The sequence below is a fragment of the Cataglyphis hispanica genome, chromosome 7, assembly GCF_021464435.1.
Source record: "Cataglyphis hispanica isolate Lineage 1 chromosome 7, ULB_Chis1_1.0, whole genome shotgun sequence".
In the NCBI taxonomy this organism is placed as follows: domain Eukaryota; kingdom Metazoa; phylum Arthropoda; class Insecta; order Hymenoptera; family Formicidae; genus Cataglyphis; species Cataglyphis hispanica.
The window spans coordinates 2,303,668-2,322,499 of record NC_065960.1 but is presented as its reverse complement, the minus strand read 5'-3'; the positions used below and the strand labels follow the sequence as shown (position 1 = coordinate 2,322,499).

The 18,832-nt window shown below is 39.6% G+C and overlaps 1 protein-coding gene across 5 annotated transcripts in view; it reads left to right on the top strand.

The window, feature by feature from the left end:
* The window catches only part of LOC126851196 (cell adhesion molecule Dscam2-like), a 137,884-nt gene that overhangs the window by 109,776 nt on the left and 9,276 nt on the right, over positions 1 to 18,832 (top strand). For 3 of the 5 annotated variants that reach the window (XM_050594890.1, XM_050594892.1, XM_050594889.1), the window contains 10 exons: positions 193 to 455; positions 2,808 to 2,969; positions 5,430 to 5,711; positions 8,638 to 8,979; positions 13,328 to 13,633; positions 14,647 to 14,946; positions 15,889 to 16,020; positions 16,395 to 16,534; positions 17,127 to 17,290; positions 17,920 to 18,134. In XM_050594890.1, coding sequence (XP_050450847.1) covers positions 193 to 455; positions 2,808 to 2,969; positions 5,430 to 5,711; positions 8,638 to 8,979; positions 13,328 to 13,633; positions 14,647 to 14,946; positions 15,889 to 16,020; positions 16,395 to 16,534; positions 17,127 to 17,290; positions 17,920 to 18,134 — 2,306 coding nt within the window. The remainder of the gene's footprint in view (positions 1 to 192; positions 456 to 2,807; positions 2,970 to 5,429; positions 5,712 to 8,637; positions 8,980 to 13,327; positions 13,634 to 14,646; positions 14,947 to 15,888; positions 16,021 to 16,394; positions 16,535 to 17,126; positions 17,291 to 17,919; positions 18,135 to 18,832) is intronic. The other 2 variants (XM_050594891.1, XM_050594893.1) reach the window with 2 other exon arrangements.

Genomic DNA, 18,832 nt, shown 5'->3' with positions numbered 1-18,832 from the left:
TTTTGCAAAAATTTATCGCATATCTAACGTTGATGAATGATAAAAGATACTCTCGTCGACAATATTGATTTACGCTTCGCGAGGTTCAGCAAAAAAAAATTTTCAATAATTCTCCCGACGAAGGATCGTCGTGTACGTAGCGGGCTGGGATAGGATAGGTAGATTAGTAAAACAGCGGTGATTTGCTTGCAGATTCATGATAGGCCAGTACGTGACGGTGCACGGCGACGTGATATCCCATGTGAACATAAGCGCGGTGCGGGTGGAGGACGGCGGCGAATACAGGTGCTCGGCGGTGAATCGCGTCGCAAAGGTGCATCACGAGGCCCGGCTCAATATTTATGGGCTGCCTCATGTGCGACCGATGGGAAACTACGCCGCCGTGGCTGGGGAGACGACCGTCATCAAGTGTCCCGTCGCGGGCTTCCCGATCGCCAGTATTACCTGGGAGAAAGGTTCGCTGTCACATCAGTCAGTGGTTTTCCACAAACATTCAACTTTTTTTTTAAATTCTCTTGTATGTTTTTTCCCATTTTTGTTTTTTAGATATTTGCATGCTACATCGAATGAATTAATGGAGGTCTCGCATTTTATTATTATTAGAATATTATTAAAATATTAAATAATTATTATTAAAATATAATAAAGTTATATCGCACCTGAGGGAAATGATGTGAAATGTTTTCGAGCAACAATTTCAATTTTGTTTGATCGTTTTTTTTTTAATTCGGAGCAAGAACGAAAGAGATGACAATATTGTCAAAAGATATATTTTCACGTATACTTCTAATAAAGGGAAGAGAAATGTGGACCGTAGATTGAAAACCACTGGATCGAAGAAGATGAGATTTTTCGCAATACGATTCTTTCATCGACAGAATCTTTGCTTTATTATTTTATTACTCGCTTTTAGCTCTCGATACTTCGGGATCTTGGGTTTTCCGCGAACTTTCGCCTTTATCGCGAAATTGAATTATTCAGTTATTCTTTCGATATTAAAAACTTGATGTCTTTCGACGTCAAGTGGAAGATCTCTTATTTCAATAGTAGAGAGAGAGATACACTCATGTACTTATATGTTACATTTGTGTCATATTTCCTATAAAGCATTGTGATGCGATTCGACAAAAGTCGCGTTGTGTCGCATCTCGGCTAAAACGATCGCAAAATCTCTAGAGATGTATATAGTATTATTTTCCATATATATATATATATATATATATATATATATATATATATATATCGTCGATTATTGATCTGCCTCTCGGCGTACTCGGCTATCGAGCGAACCGCAAACGAAAGCGCATCGCTCTTTTCCCGCTTTAATGAAGTCCTCCGACCTTTACGCGGCGCGTCTTTTATTTTCCCTGGCCGGGTGATGGAATTAAACGCTCGCGGGAGATTAAAATACTCGGGATGCTGCAGAGAGGATGCGTAAAGAAGTCAACGGCCGCGTCTTCGACCTCGGTGGAAAGGTCGCGTTTCGCCGGGAAATTTCCTCCTCGTCTGCCTTTAGGGAGATCTTTAGGGAGGAACCCGTTCCGCGTTCCCACGCGGGTGGGCGTGTAAGTGTCCCGAGAAGAGGGTGGAAAATCTTTTTATTTCGATCGAGGTCGCTAGTCGTCCCGAAGCGGCCAACTTCGGGCGCTCCTTCTCGTCATGATGAACTCGACTTCGGGAAACTTTCAAACGATCGTTGCGCCAACTTTCCACCCCAACTTCCGTCGACGACGACGACGACTCGGCCGCGCGAAACCATCCACGGCCATTTGGTCCATTAAGCGTTATAAGCGCGATGCTTTTTAAGGATCTACGGAAAATATCTGGCGGAAGGGTTCATCTACGTTTCGAAGATTTTACGACATTTCTGTTTTTATAATTAATGCTTCGTTTTATATTCTGCATGTGTTTAATGCGCGCATTTAATTGTTTATTGTATATTATTTTTATACATGTTATAAATATCCTGTGTGTGTAAACATTTTATATGTATTGTACAATAAGTGTCCTGTGGAAAAAAACCTTGCATTCTACAAACATCAATATGTCTATAAAAAGTAATCTCGATTCGTGTATGCACATATTTCCTGTATTATATTTTTCGTGTATTATATTATTATATTTTTATGATTTCATTTTTTATGTATCTGTTTATATATATATATATATATATATATTGTTGTATTTTGTATTATATTTAAATATGATTGTGTACAGCATGAATGTCTATTTAACGTTATAAAATATTGTAAGATACTATTCCTGTCTTTAGCCGCTTCTCTTTTAAAATATATATTGCGCACTAAAACGACTTCAGTTCGATAACAATTTCAAAGTCGGTCGGCTATGAAAGCATATTGAACACTCGACTGCATCGCCGTCCGTAACATCGCCAATGCGGTGCGAACTCAGTGGAAAACCACATTTCCACAATGCTACGGTCACACGGATTGCGTGGCGAACAGCGCAAAACAAATGCATAATTTAAACTCAAATATCGCACCTTCGTGGACCGCGATTTTCGATTAAAACTCGCTCTCGGGCCGATGAAGAAGGATATTCCCATGATTATTCTTGACAATAAAAAACAGCCGTTCAAATAGAAATATAAAATTTGTTAGGAGCAAGTAAAATAGCAACTTTAACATAATAATAACTGTATTATTATATTATTTATTTTTTTATTTATTTATTTGAGAAATTGCAATATTAATTTACAAGTTTTTACGAATCCAATTTTTTCATAAATGCGTCCTTTTTTCGAAAAAAATTGTCAGATATATATATAAAACATCTTTGCCTCGCAGATGGTCAAATATTACCGACCAGCCGTCGTCAGGATGTGTCCACGAACGGTACTCTGGTGCTGCATCGGGTTGACAGCAGCACCGATCGCGGTGCGTACACGTGCACCGCGAAGAACAAGCAAGGCCGCTCCGACTCGCAAACCATTCACATCGAAGTCAAAGGTAAAGTCTGCCGTTCACTCGCACATTGCACCCGAATTATAATGCACTCTGTTTCTTATTTTTCTCCGTTTCTTTTAATGCGGATATTATGTCCGTTTAAATTGGAACAACAGTGTCCCGCAAGCGAGTTCGTCGTTCGACAATAATGGTGATCCGCTTTATCGGGATTTTCCGCGATTTCCCCTCGAGGCCATCCGCAGCGTCAACCGCCGTAGCTAGTAATCGCGACAAAGTGCTTTCGATGATGAAATCGATTTATCGGAAGAAACCGCGCGCCCACGTCGTTTGCGGATCTGCCGCAAGCGAAAATCGCCAAGCTTCCAATCTTCTGTTAACTACTTGCCGGATCAAATCGGATTTGAAGAAAAAAATAATAAGCAATAAAATATATATAATATATAATAGGGTGTTCCAAAAAACACACCGGATGTGTTTTAATAACAGATTCTTTGACCAATTTGAGAGCATTTTCCTCGGCAAAAGCGTCAATAATTTTTGAGTTATTGATGATTAAAAAAAGAGAAGAGCTTTTTGCAAACTAAACTTTGTGAAGAGAGAGAATTGAAAGATTAACAAAAACTACATTCTTTAATTAATTTTAGATGAAGTTTATTTTAATAGATTTTTAGTTTAAGAATTAATTACATATATACGATGGCAAAAATTGAAAACTTGCAAAAAGTGATACTCTTCCTCGACAATTTTATCGAAGAAAAAATCTCTAAATTGGCCAAAGAATCTATTATCAAAAGGACACTCGATGGTTTTATGATACCTTGCATACCATTCTATATATTATAAAAATTATATACATCATTCAAAACACGATCTTGAATGTAGCAAGTGGTCAATAAAAAAAATTCAAACGCATATATCAAGGAAATGTCCGATTCGTCTTTCTTCTGAAGGAATTTTAAATTGATAGCCGTGCGCGCAGAATTGCGCGAACGTTTTATCGAATCGTGAATTTTTATCTCGCGCATTGAAGCACGACAATTTTCCTCTCGATATGCATCACATCGCGGAGAGAGAGATAGAATCGTAAGAAAAATTTGTAGCGCTTCTTTCGCATACAGTCTCGTGTGTATAATGCAGAAAAAGGGTAAAAGGAAGAACCACAAGTACACATTTTATTTCTGGAGATCGAACGGTGCGAAGACTCCTCTATCTCGCATATACATGTGTATGTGTGTGTGTGTGTGTGTGTGTGTGCAACGAACTTTCTATGATTTAAAAAGAAATCCCAGCCGCTTCATTTCTACCGCAAAAGACGCTCTACGTTTGGCTACGTAAGTCTTCTCTCTCGCGTAACAGGATATTTCGGGAGATAAATTATTTCGCAAGAACTTCCATACATTTATTCTCGATGTGTATACGGTATGAATTTATTGCCATTCTAGTTCAATAATGGTTATATACAAGGAGCATTTTAAAATTTCCAATCCTACATAAATTCTTCAATTAATTCATTATATAATAGATATATATATATATATATATATATATATATATATATATATATAATATTTTAATGAAATGATTTTTTTAAACACATTAGAGATTAAATGTTAATAAAAATATTTAAAGATATCAAAATTATTTGTTCTTGCTGTGATGAGGCATTAAATGTGCAATTTATTATCGTTTCAATAAAATTAGGGACACTGTCGTACCATTAAATAACATAATGCTTAAATATTTTTTAATAAATTCTTTTTAGCGTACAATATATTTAAAGGATTTTTTAATAATTCTTTTTAACGTACAATATATTTAAAGGAAGATAATACAACTTTAATAATATAATATCTTAAATACTGCTTTCTTGGATTAATGACAATTTCAGATCATGATTTTTGTGCTGCGATCGCATCGAGCAAAGCACGCAGGTAGGATATGTAAAATGTGTTTGCGACGGTTACCGAGAAAATTAAATTCCGCAAACTTGAAACTCTTCATGTACTCCGAACCCAAATTTTTTGAGTCGAGAGGATATTGAATTGCAAAAGCCGAGTATATACGGAGAGAGAAGAAAAAACATCGAATATTCTGTTAAACTGTTACAGAGTTATTTCATTTAAGAAAAATATGCAATAATTGTACATTATTCTCCGCAAGATTTTTTAGAAAAAATAATTCTAAAACACTAAAAACAAAATGAGTAATTAAAAAGAGAGAGAAAGAAGTAAAAAAAAACCAATGCTATTCCATGATTCGGAGATAATCCAGTGCATTCTCTAACAATTGAATATACAGTATCAAAAATATTATATAAATAATTATATCCGTTTATTCATTTTGACATATTTAAAAAGCACTCTCCACGATTCTGTTTTCTCTCGATCATTCAACTCCTTCCGGTGCAACAACAAAGGATAACGACGACGACGACGACGACGACGACGATGCAAGCCGTCACGATGTGAGAAATAAATTCTCGTGCTCTCTTGTAATTTGCAGTACCACCTAAAATCGATCCGTTTAGCTTTCCCGACAATATCCAGGCGGGCGCGCGGGTCCACGTGACCTGCGCGGTCAGCGAGGGTGACTCGCCCCTGAAGATCACCTGGCTGAAGGACGGCAGGCCGTTGAAGCCGCGGGAGGCCACCACGCATCAGATCGGCGAGTTCGATCTCGCATTGAGGATACAGAGCGCGTCGACCGCGCATAACGGCAACTATACTTGCGTGGCGAGCAACGACGCCTCCAGGACATCCCGCACAGCATCCCTCCTGGTCCATGGTACGCAACGGCCGCAGCCTATCCGTCGAATGCCGGAAATTCTTCGCCTTCATTATCTCTCCCTAACCCTTCTTCCTGCTCCCGCTTTCAAAAAGAAAAAACTATCCGAAAATCATTTCAGATCGTGAATTTTTTTTTTTGTTTGTCTCGCCCGAAAAATGATAATTTTTTTTCCTCCGTTATACATGTACTTCTCTGGCTCGATTCTCATATTTAGCGTAGAACAATATCCCATTATATATTTTTTAATCTCGTCACTGTCTATAGATACTTGAGCTTCGAGAGAATTTTTCCTGATTTTTCGAACCAATCTCCATATTCGAGTAGAATAGCCATTTTTATTTCCTCGACTCGCGGTTGTGATTTCGCTAAAAGCTCTCTTCCAATCATACGTGGCGGTTTACGCGCATTTCCGTTGCACCGCGACGAGTACCGGCGATCGGGAGAGAAATGGGGAGGGAAAAAATATTACGACGGTCGCTATTAATCGACACGTGCGACTCTCGAACCACCCACTTCATCTCGCGGGCGTAGCAAAAGATCAATCCACGATGGAATAATAATCGTCGATATAGGAAGGGTAAAAAGTTTGATATCGCGCGCAAATTTCCGTCGACGTTGAAATGATCTATTTTTTTTTGTTAACATTGTCCATGTAAAACGACGAGATTCCATCGAGCGAGTGATAAAAAAGCGCGATGAAAAGGGAAAAATGAAAAATCGAAGAGATTACGCGGTCGAGATCTTTCGTGATTATATATCAAACCCCGTTCCTGACTTCTATTATACAAGGAGCACTTCTACAGAGAGAAGCGAGATATTTATCACTCAAAGGCTAAAGATTGTAGTGACAGAGAGACGGCCTCCACATGTCTGTAACCGTCGATGCGCGATACGTATTATGCGATCCCCGAGAGTTTACATCGCTCCCCCATCGAGGACGATGCGTGTATTAAAAGCGCCTGTTCTTTCGACGAGCGAATCGCCGCGAGCGAAACCGAGTTCTCGTCGTCGACGACGACGACGACGAGCGAACGAGTCGCCCAAGGGCGATTTCCGCATTTTGTCGAGCAAAGAACAAACAGGGGGGAACAGATTGTTCCTCTTTGTGTATGCGCCTCCTACGTATTTATTTATTCCGTGTGTCGTCTTGTAAGCGACGAATAAAATTAATCCACGAATAGTAATCCGTGCTGTCAGAAATTAGATTCTCTTTGGGAGAAACGATTCTATTTACCTCCTTCGCTCTCACAAATTACGCGGAAATTGAAAAATCTAAAAAACGAAAACGATGCAATTTATCTCTTACACTTCTTATCTCTTTTTTAAACCCGCAAAAAAATTGTAATTTTTCAGCCTCAGATGAAAAGAAATTTCTTAAATCTCTAGACTCGCACTCGCGCGGATTAATGTCATAGCGCTCGCTATCGATAACGGGGGAGACGCCAATTAAGGGGATCGTCGACCTCCAAATTATCTTGGCCGGGAATTCGCGCTTTACTTCCTCCGAAACTATGCGACGCAAATTTATCAACGCAATGTGTCTCCCGCAAGAGCTTCTTTGTTGCCTCGCCCGAGAACCCGTCCTCTCTGTTCTCCTTCTCCTCACTTTTGTACGTATATATATATATATATATATATATATATATATATATATATATATATATGGACGTTTATTACGTACCTATATGTATCCCCCAATATACATGCATACATGCGACGGACCTTTTTGGGCATTACTCACGTTACGTTGCCACTATCTAGTCGCCTCTATCCGCGGTTTCTCAATTATTCTCAAACAACCGTCACGTTCTATTCTAATACCCCCGGGGGCTCTGGATTGTATCCCGTGTACACATCGGTATCGCACGAGGTGCACAACGAGGCAAGTTATTATTGTTGTTCCACGGCATTACGCTCGTCGCGACGAGAGTATTCCCATCGAAAAGTCGACGACCGGGAATGAGGAGGGATCCTTTCTCCCTCGTTGTCTCGTGCTTCTGCTTGATTGTTTTCGCCGCTGCATATTTTGCGAAATATACACGACGAGCGTCGAAACACCCAAGGGACGTGCTGTTCGCGAACGTCGAAAACGTACAGCTCGCGATTCTATCTCGCGGAGCCATAAACCCTTTCAGTGATGCAGGAAGATGTCGCGAATTGTTCTCGATTCGCTTAAATGGCTTTTAGCGAAACGGTAATGATAAACAGCGACTATTTACTAATTAGAAAATTTCCGTGTGTTAAATGACTGAAGATGAATATTATTTAATCGGTCGATATTAATGGAATGACATTTCTCTTATTTTGTCGGTTTTTAATTCAACATTATTTCTCTCTTTGTTTCAGTACAGACACACTCTTACGCAAGCACATAACAAATATAACACAGCGTCGCATGATAAATTAAATCACTCTCTCTTTCACACTTTCACAGCTAATTAATCAACATGAATCTCATAATGTTCCTCATTTTATTCCATCAATTCTAGCGAGACGAGAAAGATGTGTCTGTGGGTCTGTGCGTTGGAAGTTCGCTTTCAAAGACCGCCCTCAGATCTCGACCACGGATCCGCCGTTGTAAGCCGATCCGCGAAACTCGCCGGTCAAACTATCAACTCGACAATTTAACCCTTGTTCCTCCCGACTAACCGCGTTTCGATGAACGACGGCGGATAAGTTCCGTTTTCCGGGACGTCGAATCAGGACTAACTATTTATTTCTCGCGATTCTAATCGATCCGCGATAAGCGTCAAACATAAGAAAAAAAAATGCAGGAACGTCCAGAGTGGAAGAAGACTCGTTCGATCAACAGCGGAGAAGGCCACCTCCAAGAGAAATTCTCCAACAAGCATCCACGCACGTGTACACAAACATACCATTCACACTCACAGTCACCATGTTTTCTCTCTCTTTTTTTGTGCAGTTCCGCCCACCATAGCTCCCTTTAGCTTTAAGAAGGACCTGTCGGAGGGCCTGCGAGCCCAGGTGACCTGCATGGTCGAGAAGGGCGATCCGCCGTTCACGATCATCTGGTCGAAGGACGGCGAGCCGATTTCCACCCCCGGCACGGCCGCCGCCGTCGCCGTCGTAAACGATCCCCGACACCACTCGCAGACACCCCCTGGGCTGCGCGTAACCAACATTGACGGTCATTCCAGCGCCATAGTTATCGAGCGCGTCACCGCCGCTCACACCGGCAACTATACTTGCCTGGCGCGCAATTCGGTGGCCGAGGTCCTCTGGACGGCCGAGTTGATCGTTCGTGGTAAAGTAAAGAGAGCTGTAAAACCGCACTAGCTGTGCCGCACCGCGGCGAGAACGCACCGAGTCTGTGTGTTTTTTTATTTCCTCTCTTTCTCGCACATCACTGTTTTGCACCTGGCAGCGCACTATTGTATTCGCGATGATGTAGCGATGACGGGTGAACGACTCTGGAGGGTGAAGATGATTGCGATCTGAATAGAATCTTTTAGCCTTTATTTAGAGAAAGAAAGATAATAAAAATACACGAATTATTTATATATAATTTAAATTAAAAATTTATTTTATTATTCATTAATATATATAAAATGTGATTTAAAATTCAAGTTATTTTCGGATGTGCGTATGGGAATGTAGAATTTTTATTTAACATAATTATGTTATTGTGATTTAAAGTGAAATATCTCGGAAATTATGAATTTTCAAGAAAAATGTCAAGAAGCAAAAAATGTTCATTTAATCTTAATTAATTTTTATAATCTTAAAATGCTTTTTAAACTTTATTTTACGGTGTCGTAAACATAACTGTTATTTATATTGTCGAGCTTTCAACCGTGACAGAGAGAATGCACGATTCACGGATAAATTACAATGGTAGAGTGTGAAATTAAATTCCCTGGCGATCGAGCGACGGGGGAATTTCACAAAATAAAAATCGCGAATAATAGTACAAGTTTGCGATTTAAAATGCCGAGTCACCCTCCGATTCTATTCATCCGCTGTCGCCGTATCGTTGTCACGTAAGCGCAGCCGCAGCCGCAGCAGCAGCAGTAGCAGCCACCGCAGCCGTCCGTCAAAAAGTAGCATGATGCCGGGGAGTCACACGCTAGGGCTGCGCGCTCGGATTTTGCAGCAGCATCCGGATATCCGGATATCGACGAAGAATATCGACTGCGTTCGCGCGCGCTCGGAATTCGAACGCCGCGGGACTAGCTTTGTGTGCTAAAAGTAATATCCGTCCTCCCCCCGTGAATTATGGCACATATGCCGTTAAACGGGACCACCATACGCGTACGTGTATTGTTAACAAGGCGGAATTGATATTGATAGCAAAAATCTCCCGCAGATTCCTCTATCGATGGCGTTTTGACGATTATTTGCGATATATGTGATGAGCGGTTTTGTAATTAACCGAAAGATAATAGAGTGTCCCAAGAGGAAATAGAGATATGAGAAGTGTCCGATTTAAAAGTCTTTAAATACTATAAATTGTAACACTAATTATTTTTTTTTTATTTATTATTTATTACTTAATTTTGACATTTTACTTGTATTAGTTATTATTTTTATTTTTCTCAGTATGTATCTTTCCTAGCAGTCATAGCATTTGATATAAATTCCAATTTCTATTTAAAGCCCTTTGAACAACATTTCTGATATCTGACAGATCTGTCTTTCGGAGCATTCTAAGTAATATTTTTTTTTCTTATACAGTTCGCGTTTTAAATTTTTCAGAATTAAGAAGATATTACAGACCAAATTTTTTTTTATCTCATAGATGTATCAGTATTCTTTGGGATAAGAGTTGAATTTTTCACAAAAAGAATCGAAACAAAAATGATTTTACTACGCGAAAAATTTATTCATAAAAAATAACGGGAGAAGAGTCGCGTGCGGAATTTTTCTGGAAACGCGTTACGCTCTAGCCGAATGTTTACGAGATACGCGAGAGGACAATTTGCCATTCCGGATAAACGGGCGACGGCATTGTCCGGATAAACGCACAGCTCTAGAGTCTTTTTTTCCGAGACGATACACGCGAAATGACGCAGCAGCAGCAGCAGCAGCAGCAGCCGCCCAGCCAGCAACCCCCGTCGCACCAACGCACTTGAGCACAGCATAATATAACGTTGTTTCACCCCCCTCACGCGGTCTCTCACCGCACATATATCGTATTTTCTATCTAGATATGTATCCAACACATTCGCGCACAGTCGCGTTCCAACTCGCACCTCTCTCTACCTCTTATCGCGATAATTAAGTACTGCGATCGCATACTCTCTCGCATTAATTTCGCGAGTGTCAAATGCAAACGCGGCACCCAACCCTTTGATTACGAAAGAGAGCGTTGGCCAAGAATTATAATGCATTTCCCTTTCAATGCTTTAACGTTGAATAATAATTTAAGAAAAGGTCTTATTAATTTACATCTTAAATGTATTAATTGACATATTGGGTGATCATTGTGCTGGAAGAGAGACACAATGAAATGTGTAAAGAAAAAAGATATATAAAAAATATACGTAAAACAAGAAATAGAATTTTGATATATCCGAGCGTTTGTCATATTCAACACGATCGCAGTAGCCTAGAATGAAAAATGTACTGCATGCGAGGGCCAATACGCAGGCACTCTTCACCAAATTCGATTTTATATATTATATATATATATATATATATATATATATATATATATGTGTGTATATATAGCACCACACCGTCTTATGTATGAGCCACAGCGAGTTAGACGAGCCAGCAGCAGCAGCAGCAGCAACAGCAGCAATCTCGTAGTTCAATTTTATAGCACCGAGTCACGTTCATTTCACCCAGCACACGCATATCTGCACTGACACGTTTTTCACAAGTTATTTTTCTCTCTTATTTGATCTTGGGCGTCCCTAATCCCTTGGCACATACCGATATCACCGATGCAACGCCCGTTCCTATACGCCGGTTCCTTCTCTCCGTCCTCTTTCCTTTCTCTCCGCGTCATCGAAAATTTGTATGCCACCTATCTAACCCACCGAGACGAATCTGTCCCGTTTGATCCGCACGTTTGCCGAAAGAATTGGTTTCTGATGCGAAATCGTTACAGCGATGAAGGGTAGAAGGGAATTGAGGGACTATTACATTTTTATTGGATTGAGATCGATAGCCAATCTCAGTTTAGATATCAAAGTCAAAATATTCAAATTAACAAGAAGGACGGTCGATTGCTCTCGAGAGGAAGAGAGAGAATTATCAAAAGTTTAATTTTATGATTAAAAAAAAAAGAAAATAAAGAACTTAGTATCTCTCCAAACTGTCGCTTTATCGACTAAAATAAATTTCGTGATGATAATTGTCTTTGTATAAACACAACATATCTTTATTTATCTTACATATCTTTATATCGTCATAATTTTACTGATTTTGTTTGAGATCGCGCATAAATTATCATCCACGAAATTGTCCAAATGGAAAATCACAAATTTTTCATATAATTCAATTCTCGCGATATGATACGGAGCGTAATATCCTTCACTCTTTCAACTCTTTAATTATTAATTACAATTGAACGAATGATTTGCTTGCCAGCGCATAAATACACGCCGCATTATATAAATGAGGGTGCACATATATATGAAATCCGATGGGCAAACGTTCGATTCAGACGGGACACGTATTTCGTGCACTTTGTGTGTGTATATTTGTACGCAACAATTGATCGTGCACATTCATATACGCTCTATTGGATTTGTACAGCACCGATTTATCGTATCACTTGTACCGCTCTGTTCTCTGTGGTTATCGCGGTGTTAATCATCGATATTATTTTATGATTTGTCCCCGATGGAAAAATCTTTTATCCAGCGCGCACGTTTGCCACACGTTTTTTCTCCCTTTATTTTCCTTTACTACCTCTCTTCGTTTCTCTTCCATCCGTTCTCTTTCCCCCATCTTGATATGCGCGAAACAGGGAAAGAACGAAAGAGAGAGAGAAAAGACAAAAAAAAAAGAGGCAAATAACGAACAGTACATAATTTTTATCGGCAAAAGTTTCGTCCCATTTATCCGCAATCCCGAGAGGACACTGCAGCTTTCTCCTTCTCTCTCTTTCTCTCTCTCTCTCTCTCTCTTTCTATCTCGTGCGCATTTTCAAATTCTATTTCTCTTTACTTTCACGGCAGCTAAAGTAGGAAGTTACAGTAGGCCAATCCTCTCCCCAGGAACTTTTCGCTCTTGCCTCGGCACAATAAGCTTAAAGCAAAGAAATGTCGCGCGACGATATTCGGAAGTCTTCGTTCTCGGCGAATTCTAGCCAGATAGCGATTAAGAGGACAATAGTCGCTCTAAATTAATCGATCAAAATTTATTCCGAGAGTTAACTTTTTCCTTCGTCAAAAATATCATTGCAGACAATCTTAATTTTTTAATAATAATAATATAATCACGCTCAGCTGAGAGGGGTGAGAAGATTAAAATTTTTTTTTAATGCAAAAATTTACCTCAAATTAAAATGAAGGAATACGATTTTGTAGAGCAAACAGCATAATCGCGTAGCTTCCGGATCGCGTCGTCGCAATAGCCGCTGGCTATCCGGGAGTGATTTCACGATTTAATCGATTAATAATCGCGCAATTGTGGATCAGTACCCCCTCGCTGGGTGGTGGAGCCGCAGGATGCCCGCGCGTCGGAGGGGATGCCCCGATTGAGCCTGCATTGCCACGCTGACGGGTTCCCGCCACCGCTGGTCACGTGGCGGCGAGGTAGCGGCAGGAAACCGGGCGATTATCACGATATAGCCAGCCACGAGCATATGCAGGATCTGAGGATACACTCGAACGGCTCGCTGGTGTTCGGCCGAGTGCAGGAGGATCACGAGGGCTTTTATCTGTGCGAGGCCGTGAACGGAATCGGAGCCGGTCTCAGCAAGGTCGTTTACCTCACCGTCAATGGTATGATTTTTTTAAATAGTTTCTAAAGATGACCACCTAAGCACGAAATCTCGTTTCTTCATTATAACAGCGGGAGTACAAAAGGTACGGTTATTCGATGGTCTCCTTTTCAATGCTGCACAATATCCTTTTTATGGTCTAGTAATTGTTAGAAGAAGATTTAATAACGTAAAATGTCATTTTTTACAACGAAAGCATTATCTTCCAGTTACCATTCGCAGTTGCAAAAAATATCTCAATATATTTGCTGTAACTAAATCTTTGCGAGACAAAAATACGCCCTCTCTTTCTCTCGAAAATTCCTTTCAGAAGGACTAGTCTCTCCTTTACTAATTGGCGATTAACTCTAATTGGATTTCGACGATGCTCCGCGTATTATCAACAGTGTGACAATTGATCCATGTAGTCAATTAGAGCTTTATCCTTCTAAGGCAATGGGAAAATATTTTCTCACGAAATAATCAAATTGCTCGAATAGTCACTCTGCAGAACGCAGATCTCTCTTGGTTTTCAGAGCAAACATTAACGGTGTGAAAGTTTAATAAAACATTTGTTTGAAAGATAATATGATAAAATTAAGATTTGTGTAAAATTTTTTAATCTCTCTTATTATCTTTTAATCACACATTCTAAAGTTTCAATTTTTATCGAAATTTTAGTTGTATGGTATTGATTTATAATATAATTTTTAATATAAATATATATATAATAACTATTTAATAATAATAAATATATATATTTATATATATATATATATATATATATATATATATATATAAACTATATAATAAAATAATTTAGATTAAACCTATAAATATATCTACATCTCTATTATTTTTTCTTTTAAATTCGTCGATCTGATCAAACCCATCGTTTTCCACTAGCACTTCTATGAGAAAAATTCGATTTTATGAAGAAGTAGAATTTTGCTCGGTTATCTGGTATCATTCTGAAATAACAGAATACAAGTTTCTACATCTATTGCACACATGGATCATTCTTTAATTGCGCAGTTCCCGCGCATTTCGTGGAAAAGCATCGCAATCAGACCGCGAGACTAGGCTCGAACGCTTCGCTGCGCTGCGAGGCAAAGGGTGACCATCCGTTGAAGATAGCCTGGAAGAAGGCCAGCTCCCAGTTGGATCCGAAGCTCCCGGACTATCGTTACACCCTGAAGGAGGACAATACCACGGACGGAGTCGTCAGCGTTCTCGGCTTCATCAGTACCAGCCGCGAGGATAGCGGCAGGTACTTTTGTATCGCGTCCAACACTTACGGTCGCGACGAGATGACGATTCATCTTTATATCCAAGGTATGTAAATGACTGATAAATTCCGAGAAGGTGTGTGTCCTCTCACACGTAAAAAGAATCAACTTTGAATCGTGAAAATATAACAGTAAGTTGACACATGACAGAAAGAAATTTAACAATACTTGCTCGCAGTAATAATGAAAATAATAACAATATTAATAAATTTACATTGTTGCGATGATGATAATAATCGTTTGCGCATTGTTGGGCAGATTATCAGTGGAGAGTATGAAATTATTGCGAAGCGTATACTATCGCGATGATACCTTCGAGGCATCGGATGTTTGTGCGTAACGCTATTCCGCTGGACGTAATTATCGTAATGTATACAAGCGCTCTCGACAACGCGCGTCCATTTAATTTAATGTACATTCGCACAAGTACACGCGCGGCAAGGCAGAGAGAGAGAGAGAGAGAGAGAGAGAGATGAGCTTGCGCGCCCTACATGTTCTCCAAAATGAGAGATATACGCTTCGAGCGAACGTATTGCGCCGGATAACCCGGTGAAATATGCATAATGTGGTACGCGACAATCGTACCATAACCGAAAATTATTCCATTGGACATGACGCGCGCTCTGACGCTATTCCGGAATTAGGCGAAAATTTCCAACTAATTACTGAACTCTAATTTCACGTTGTGTAATGTTTTAAATAGAGGACACACGCTGGAAATTGGATATGACTAATGTGATTCAAAATCACAGATTAAACATTGAAATTTTGTATGCATGTACAGTTGCATCAAGCTTCTATTAATATAAAGCTAGTAATTATGAAATGTATATTTTTGAAAAATATATGGAAAAATGTAAGAGATAAAGGGAAATGTCCAATGTATATTATAATAATAATAAAAGCGTACAAATTTTTTTTTAATATTGCGAAATTTAATATCAACGTGAAGAAAAAAACTAAAAGGTTATATCGATATTAAATGTAGAGCCGCCAGATTTTCCACGGAATCTTCACGTGATCGAGAAAGGCAGTCGCCATATCAATCTGGGCTGGACAACCAGTCAAGATGGGAACAGTCCGATTACCCAATACATCATCGAGTATAAAACCGAATCAGGTAAATGTATTCATTTTATAATCGAATAAAAAAATCTAATAAAGTCTTTTAGTTGTGAGACGTAATACCATGCTATTAAATAAACATTAATAAAGCTAATTGATGGATTTATATATCGGCAAAAATTAAAAATAAATTAATAAGAATCTAATATATGCAATCAATGAAATATTCTGAAAGCTTTAAATTTCTGATTGAAGAAATTATAGTAAAATATTAAATCTTGGAACGTAATAATAATCAGACATATGTGAAGAGCGTGAATTGATTGCGCAGAAATTTCGCAGCAGTTTTATTCGCGGTCGACGTTCTCGATCGTTGCTTCTCAAACGGAAGATAAAATCTCCGCGAAATGATGACGTGTAACTTTGCAGAGGTATGGCATGATCACACGTTTCATACGACGGTGCCGGGCACACGTGCTCGCGGCCACGTGAGCGGTCTGCGGCCAGCTGTCACTTATCAGTTCCGGATGTATGCGGACAACGAACTGGGTCGGAGTCAAGCGAGTGACGTAGGTATCGTAGGCCAGGTTGGACATTTACATTTAGTCAAATCCCATTATTCGTCGACGCTCGTTTCGTTGCCGACACTCTCTCTTTCACCCCGAAAATTAAAACAATTGGGACACCGATGTAACCCAGCTCGATCGATACTCCCGCCCACGTAAAAAAAAACAGCTATCTATTTCTCACCCCGAAAACGAATCCCTTTCTCCGTCCGTCACCTCTCGGACGAACCGCATCGTTGGCCTGGATTTAAATTGCGCCGCATTGCTCCTTCAAGCATATCGATTTGCTCTATTTTTTATATTCGGAGAAGAATTCGCGCGATTAAAGAAACAGGTTGCTTATTTCCGGTACGATGCGACTCTTTGAAGCATCGGGATATCGGACGCATCCAACCGAATTCGTTTTATATCCATCGATTGTTCGCGCAGTGTTTTTTTCATGTGTGCTATTTTTTCTTAAATACCAGAGAGTCTGAAACGCTTAACGAAAATCGGTAAAAAAAAACCGGATATATACCAGTGAAAGTGATGAAGGTTAACGATATCGGAGATTTGTCCGCGTTCTTTCAGAAAACTTTTTTTGGTTTTTCTATAGATTTTAGAGACGACAACGGAGGGGGAGAAGCCCGGCGGACCACCGCGAAATCTCAAAGTGGATCCCATCAGCTCGACCGAGTTTAACGTCACCTGGGATCCGCCCGATCATGATTTATGGAACGGCGAGATACTCGGTTATCACGTCGGCTACAAGGAACATAGGTAACGACCGAAAACGGCGCCGTTATTTTAACGACTGATAGGAGTCTGTGTTTCCTCGCTAATATATACACACATACATGCAACTGTCAGAATTATAACTTCCTGGCTCTCACCCATAGAGCTGATATCGTAGATTTTACGCGCCATTAATAAACGACGACCTATCTCGGAGTCAGTTATTTATTCGCCCAGGGCAACGCTGACAAATTCTCGAAAAGCTTTACGTTTTTTTTTTTCACGTTTCACGGTTGCATTTTGTTACGTGACTTTAGTGCGCTGTATTTATTACAAATGAATTGTTACATGAATTCATCAATTGTTTTCTAATTGTTGATAGTCCAAAGTTGAAATATAATAGATGATGAAATAAATAGAATTACAGATCCAAAAAAATAAATTATAGATGTAGACTTTAAAAGTTTGCATCTTATTATTTTCTGCCAAGCTTATATGTATATATACGTCACGTAATATATAAATTTGTCATTTTTTTGCATTATAATGTAATATTAAGTTCATCTCCAAAAGTTTGTCTGAAGTTTGGGGTTAAAACGAGACACTTGACAGTTTCCAAGCAAAACTAATTAATCACATCAGCCAGGTGTAACGAACACTTTCGCGAAATTCAGGCTGGGAGCGGAGCAATACACGTACAAAACCGTGGAAAGACGGATCTCGACGGCGAGTGTCGCCCTCGGTTTAGCAAGGACGTCTATGCCCGGACGACAGCATCACTTGACGAACTTGAAGAAGTTCACGCGTTACAGCGTGGTCGTTCAAGCGTTCAACGCCCTTGGTCCCGGCCCTATGACGCAGGAAGTTGTGGCATCGACACTCGAAGATGGTAAGTGACAGCGAAAAACATCGATCGATATCTATCTCTTCATGTTAACCATTTAGAAAATAAAACAGAGTAGATACTAAAAATATTTACGCCTCTTTATTTACATAATGATATTAATATCGTATGATATTAATATCATTTTCTCTTTACATCACATTAAGATTTAATTTTCTCCTTTCGCGATGAAATTGCATTTTATCTATTCGTTCTACTATATTGATTTTATCGAAAATTGAAGATATGTATTGGAGATATATATTTCGAGCACGAACATATTCGGATGTAATCTATTCGCAAAAGCTCGGGATCGAATGTTCCGGTAAGCGAACCTTTCGTCTAGACGTCGCGAACATCTTCAAGAATTCATGAATAGAATAATATTCGCGCGAGCCTATTCCAGTCATGAATACCGACTTCGTGCAACGCGGTCTCGCGCGACTTCTAGTATAAATAATAAATTCAGATGCGCGGCATTCCCCCGTTCGCGAATAACTTCTTTAATCCTGTCCTCGTCGGATCTTCGCTCGCAGACTAGAAGAAACTTTCAAGTGCACTCCGATATTTTCGATTCCTCCCCCTTCCGTCTTCTTCCTCTCTCTTTCGACGATGCCATCGAACCCCTTTAACTTTTCTTGCAAATACATTTTTGAAATATTCCATATATATAGTCACACGTTGCTCTCGAATATGCCATCGAG